The sequence below is a fragment of the Melopsittacus undulatus genome, chromosome 1 (genome assembly GCF_012275295.1).
Source record: "Melopsittacus undulatus isolate bMelUnd1 chromosome 1, bMelUnd1.mat.Z, whole genome shotgun sequence".
In the NCBI taxonomy this organism is placed as follows: domain Eukaryota; kingdom Metazoa; phylum Chordata; class Aves; order Psittaciformes; family Psittaculidae; genus Melopsittacus; species Melopsittacus undulatus.
This window is the reverse complement of record NC_047527.1, coordinates 123,225,609-123,232,118: the sequence shown is the minus strand read 5'-3', so window position 1 is coordinate 123,232,118 and position 6,510 is coordinate 123,225,609. Positions and strand designations below refer to the sequence as shown.

The following is a 6,510-nucleotide window of genomic DNA, read 5'->3' as shown; positions in this document are numbered from 1 at the left end:
TGATGCCAACCTTATGAAGTTTAACCATGCCAAGTGTAAGGTGCTACACAAACATAAGTATATGCTGGGCAGAGACTGCACTGAGAGCAGCCCTGTGGAAAAGGACTTGGGGATGTTGGTTAATGAGAAAATGAACATGAGCCGGCTTCAATGTGTGCTCGCAACCCAGAAAGCCAACCATATCAAGGGCTGCATTAAAAGAATGACCAGCAGGTCAAAGGAGGTGATTCCTCCCCTCTACTCTGGTAAGACCCCACCTGCAGAACTGTGCTCAGCTTTGGGCCCTCAATACAAGAGGAATGTGGACCTGTTGGAGCGAGTCCAGAGGAGGCCACAAAGAAGCTCCAAGGGTTGGAGCACCTCACCCATGAAGTCAGGCAGAGAGAGTTGGGTTGTTCAGCCTGGAGGCTGAAGGCTGTAGGGAGACCTTAGAGCAACCTTCCAGTGCTTAAAGGGAGCCTACAAGAATTCTGAAGAGGGACTTTTGACAAGGGTATGTAGTGATAGAACCGGGGGTCATGGCTTTACACTGAAGGAGGGGAGATTTAGATCAGACATTAAGAAGTTCTTCCCTGTGAGGGTGATAAGGCACTGGCACAAGTTGCCTAGAGAAGCTGTGGCTGCCCCACCCCTGGCAGTGTTAAAGGCCAGGTTGGATGGGGCTTCCAGTATCAAGACTTTGCTGAAAAAACAAGATTTCCTGAAAATAGAGGGTAATTTTGTCTTTACTTCCCTACCGGGCAGATCTTGAGGAACATCTGTCATGCAGGCTCTTTTGGAAAGCCAGTGATGGGGGAGCGATTTGTTTAGCAGGGGGAAAATCAATCATGCAAACAAAAACTGCTGGAGATTCCTGGGAAGGTGCAACAAGGGCTGGTCAGAAACTGCGCTGAAGAGCAGCCACGACCAACAGAAGGGGAGTAAGTGCCTCTTGTTCTTATTGGGTGCTCTTCCCTCTGCTTCAGCTGCTTGTAATGATTCTTTCATATTGTTTTCTGTGGAAATATGGATCTTTTCATTGTTCCTTCTGTGTACTGCTGAACCGCTCTCAAAAAGGAGAGAATAAAAAGAGGGACTTAGTCGTATTCATTTGCACACAGCAGCAAATGCTGAAGGTCTTCTGAGGCTGCTCTTAAAACCATTTTACAAGCTGTTAATTCCATAAAATAGGGAGAATTGGAAGGCGAACATGCAGAACATGCAATCCCCCCCTTAGGTTCCAAAACCTGAACGGCAATATGGAAAAAGTGGAAGCACATTTGCCAACCATTTCCACTGCACTGGTTATAGTGTATGGGAGACACCGTAAGTCAAACACCCTTCCCTTTACAACCCTCAGTGTCCCCGCATTTTCAGATGTGTGTGTACCATAGGGGCAGAAGGGCAGCAAGTGTCCCACCCCTCCTCATCAGCCACATGAGTTTGCTGTGTGTGCATCTGCACTCTGTGTGTTCCTAACCTTGTGTTCCATTAATGGCCAATGTGCATCTCCCACCCCCTTCCCCTTTGTGCTATGGTGCCTGCATACATAGATGACACTTACATGTGCCTTTGGAAAGGAAAACAGATAGAAATTGCACAAAAACAACCCAGAGATGATGTCTAAGCTGCTGCTTCACAAGTGTCTCACCTGGTTGCTGCTTAGCATTCACTTTTAAGATACAACAGTGCTGAGTGCTACATTGGTTTTTCAGGACAGCTCCCAAAGTACCCAGGGAAGCAGGAGGAACACAAGGCTCCCTCGTGTGTGGCTCTGCTCTCAGAGCTACCAATGACAAAGGTACCTATGCTCTGTAAACTAGTTCATCTGATGGAAGACACCGCATACCATAACCTCTGTCCACAGGCACTGGGATGTATCTTCAGGTCCCACTATGAAGAAGAAATTAGCCTGTACCCTCTCACTGGGAGTTATTCCTAACCATTGAGAGGATAGGAGAAATCCACCTTCTCCATAGGATTGATTTTCTTAGCCTACTCTGGCTTTTGGCAATGGAGAAGTTTGGCCATAGCTCTGAAGAGCATTAGATGAGACATTCCTGAGCATGACTGCCCAAAGACGAGATGTGGTTCCCTCCAGATTTACGTACAAAATCTTTGCTGCTGTCTGACTTCCATATGTCTTGCCGTAATGGTTCACCTGCCTGCCAAGGGACTGTGAGCCACTGCCTAACCCATGTGCCAGAGCCATGCTCTACCTCAGCACAATGGTGAGATGTGAACACAACCAGCAGCCTCACCACCAAGGTGTGCCTCTGGGCACTTGGTGAGGTTAGGCTGCACACGTTTCTTTGCTCAAGCCACAAGAGTTTGTCATAAAGGAGAATATCCCCTTGTTCCCTGCCCCAGCCTGTCTCTTCATACAGTTTAGGAGGTCTTGTCCTTCCCATTCCTTTTCTTTTAGTGCATATGGTAGCTTGGTGCTGCTTTGCATGTGCACAGCCAATGATAGAGGGAAAAGCCAGACATGAATCTAGCCTGGAAGCTGACGTGGATCACTGTCTGCTCATGTAAGATCTGTAGCAGGATCCAATGTATTTGAGGCCATTGCTGAGCAGTCCCTGTAGCAAAGGTATCTATTCCCATGGCAGCTGCATGAGCATTCTGTGAGTCAGGGCAGTCACATTATCCCAGTGACCAGTAATAAACACGCTGAGTGCTAGTGGCAAGGAAAGATGAACCACACTGCAACAGGATGGGCTCCATACATTTTATTGGCAATACTAGTGTCATACTTGGGAACCACAACCCTTTGTCAGACTGTTAGTGTTAACTTGCATGACAAGTATCAGTGACCAACTGTATTTGAAATATAGTTAAAGTGCCTAGAAATAATAGGCATCTTGAAAGAAAAAAAAGGAAAGGAAACTCATTCCATCCACTCAAGCCAACCTTTATAGATCTTACATCTTAAGCACAACTGATGTACTGTAATTGTTATGTGGACTTTAACGTAACCTCTACAGCAGCACACAGACAATGCAGTTCTCTCATTACGCACATGCTTTAGGATCATTTATTTTAATGCTTTCAAATAAATATGTTCCATGCAGCACACCGCAATAAATAAGGAGCAGCAACTTTCGCATAGTACATCCATTCATAATGTAAGTCACCATGTGAAACACCACATCTAAAGTCTTTGGCCCAGTCCCATACAGTGAAGCACACCACATCTGCACATAATCATATCTGGCTTCATATGGATTTAATAGGACTATGCCAGAAGGGCAATGTGAGCACAAGTTTAACCAGGGGTTCCTAGCTATTAAATACAGCTACTAAGTAGTTAAAAGGCAACAACTAAACCCATAAAGGGTTGATTTGTCTTTTCTTTCTTACTTTTCAGACAGAAATATAAAGTATGAAAATGCTCTGGATATTTTCAGCCTCGTGTAAAGCAGTGTGATTAATACGGAATGCTTTGAGCAATACTGGCACAGACACTGGCATCGAAAGCCACAGCAGGACTGACTCTGACACTGAACACCGGTGTACTCAGCGGGGGGAAGCTGCTGTTCTGGTGGTGGCGGACGCTGCTCCTTGTCCTCCTCTAGGCAGACAGCTCCACTGCGCCTTCCTCCTCGCTGTCTGCCCGGTTGGCACGGATCTCCACCAGGGTCCGGGCGAAGCGGGTCCACTCATCATTGTGTGGGACAGCCAGCTGAGGAGAGACCACAGGGAATTAGGGTACATGGGGAGGCTGCTCAGCATCTCCCCAGCCCCAAACTGAGGCACCTCCATGAGCAGGGCTCCTACTGCAGTCAGTGTGGTTGTGCTTGGTGAGGGACAGGCATGGGCCTCCCAAACCCAGCTCCAGGATAAACCCGGCAGCTTCCAATTCAGCACCAGCCAGGAGCTTCTGCATCAGTGCTGCACAAAAAAGCTCTATCATCTGCTTGATTTTGAAGCAAAGTTTCTCTCTGGCGTGCTGTTGCAAAACCTGCCTCTTGGTTAAAGTATTTCAGATTTAAGGTGAGGCCTTGATCTCTACAAGCATACACCCGTCTGTTTAACCTTCAAATGTGAGCTGGCCATTTGAAGTCAGCGAGGCTGTGCCCAAGTGTAATTGTTTGCAGGACCAAGGTCAAGGTGCAGAAGGTAACAGCTTTTACAGCTCTGTATTGAAACTGTTTTCCTGAAGTACATGAAAGTTCTTACTAGTAAAATAAATAAATATGTTATTTTAGTTACCCTCCTCTATGGGAAGGAATTAACAATTACAAGAATGCATTACAGCGGAAATGTTATACCAACTGGGTACTGCATTACTGGTCTGATTTTTTATATCATCATGCAAAATCCATTTCCATTTAATACCACTGATGTTTCTAATGAAGAGCTCTTGAACATTAGGCTTCAAGAGGGATGTGTAATATAAATAGCTAAACTTCCAGACAAAATGCTTTAGTGCTATGGCAAAATAGTACTGCAGTCATTTCCAGCTGGATTCAATACTGCAATTTCTGGAAGATAAAGCAAGCTGGGATTCAGATCATTAAAACAAACCAAAAAAGAAAAAAAAAAGGCAGTTTTCTCAAAGTTTGTTTTCATTAACTCAGATTCCAGAAAACAGCAACAAGCACCCAGATGAATGATGCCCATTTTTACTGCCCCACTGAAGCCCTGTCATCATGTCCTGAATACAGTATGAAAAAATAGCTGTTCCAATATATTGTGCAGTGCTTGGTACTGAAGAAGGCAACTGTTTGGTAACTACAGGGCAGATAATAAATTAGCAAATGAATGCCTTTAGACTGAACAGTGAGCATGACTTTAGCTAATCCAGTTTGTGGTACCTGATATCCAGCCTTACTGACTTACTTCTTTTAAAACACTGCCAAAATGCAATGCAGATGGCTGGCTGCCTATGTCCCTTTGGCACTAGCAGGTTAGAGCTGCACACAAGGCTGTATGGTACACTGTACTGGAATACAGTGCATATTCTCCTCTCCTTCCATCTCCACAGTGATACATGTAACTGGAGACCAAGAGGAGGATTCATTACATGAACTAGCAAGCCCAGCTGGGGAAAGAGCCTGCACATATGCCCAGTGTTAACCACGTGTGAAAGCTCCATGCTCACTGCTCCAAGTCCAGTGTTAATTATATGGACAGGAATTCATAATATTGGATCTAAACATCTCCTCCAAATTTCAATGGCATCGAACAGTTTTTCAACTATTTTGTACCTGGTTTTACCTCTACGTCCAATATTTTGGGGAATGTAGCACACTTCAAGCTTCCCATGTACAGTGCATTTATCAGTGACTCGGTTACATTATGAAGGGCTGAGGTATAACAAGTTTGGGGTTTTGCCTGTTGGAATACTGAATATAACATAGTTCAGCACTTACTGAGGCTACAGACTGAGAAATGCAACCTGTGTGAAAGCCATCTCAGCCCCCCACAACGAGTGTCGCTGCTGCATTTTGATCCTTTACTTTTCCCAGGAACAGAGACCAGACTTTGAGGAGTAAAACATTGGGACAGCTGCCTCTCACACTCACATGCGCTGATGTGGATCTGTTGTGCCCTTTATCTGAACGACAGCTCAGTTCTCTCAAAAACCTTCAGCAGAAGGAAATGTAACACCAGACTGGAGGTCGGTGCACCAACACGCACGTACCCGTAGCACAGGTTTTCGGATAGCCACACACCTACACAAGCTACTGTACATTACCTTAAGGGGCAGCACAGAGATCCTTCTATCACAGACACAACCAAAACCAACTGTATTGCAATTTCCCTGTTACTATTGCTTGTGTCCTAAAAGATTTTTTTTGTTGCTATATCTACAGCACTATTGTTAATCAAGCTCTAGAATAGAAACATAAAATGATATTCACTTATTTCAAGTAGTGAAATAAGTGATTTTAATGACTTTAAAATCACTAAAGTGCAACAACATCCTAGGCAAAGAATTTATTGAAGGTTCATTTCTCCTTGTCTTTTAAAGCCCTAAACTGCATTACATTGTATTAAATAGCTAAAGAAGCAGTATGTCATTCTAAAGAAAAAAATGAAGTAAATTTGTGACACTGAGATAATTTCATTTCCTTTACTCCACAGCATGGACACAGACAAATAAAATCAAGGTCCAGCCTATTAAAATAAATGGTATTTCAAACTTGAATAGTCTCCCCACAAATGCATGCATTAAGGGCATTATTGTCAGCTGACAGAGCTAGCAAGGCCTGGTTTTTATTGACTCAGTTCACAAACCAATTAATAATTGAAGTGAATACCTTCAGCACAGATATGAAAACATTCAGTGCCCACACATGATTTAATTCTTTAGAATTTCATCTGATTTTACCTTATTTAATCTCATGGACTGCATCATGCTTTCAATGAGGGGCCAATCCTGCTAATAGACTGTTAGTAGAATAAACCTCTCTAATGGAAATTCCTCAGAGAAGCAGAGGGAAACCTTGGCAATAATGAAGTCAAAGGAAAAACTGAGCTTTATTCCCCCTCCCCTTCTTCCTGTGAAGGCCCTAGTACTAC

General features: G+C 44.1%; 1 protein-coding gene across 3 annotated transcripts in view; it reads right to left on the bottom strand.

Annotated features, from left to right (window-relative positions):
* Window positions 1–2,696: 2,696 nt before the first annotated feature.
* DYNC1I1 (dynein cytoplasmic 1 intermediate chain 1) overlaps window positions 2,697–6,510 on the bottom strand; it is a 189,191-nt gene continuing 185,377 nt past the window's right edge. For all 3 annotated transcript variants that reach the window (XM_034061953.1, XM_034061959.1, XM_034061957.1), the window contains one exon: window positions 2,697–3,664. In XM_034061953.1, the coding sequence (XP_033917844.1) occupies window positions 3,554–3,664 (111 nt within the window). In that variant the 3' untranslated portion in view covers window positions 2,697–3,553. The remainder of the gene's footprint in view (window positions 3,665–6,510) is intronic.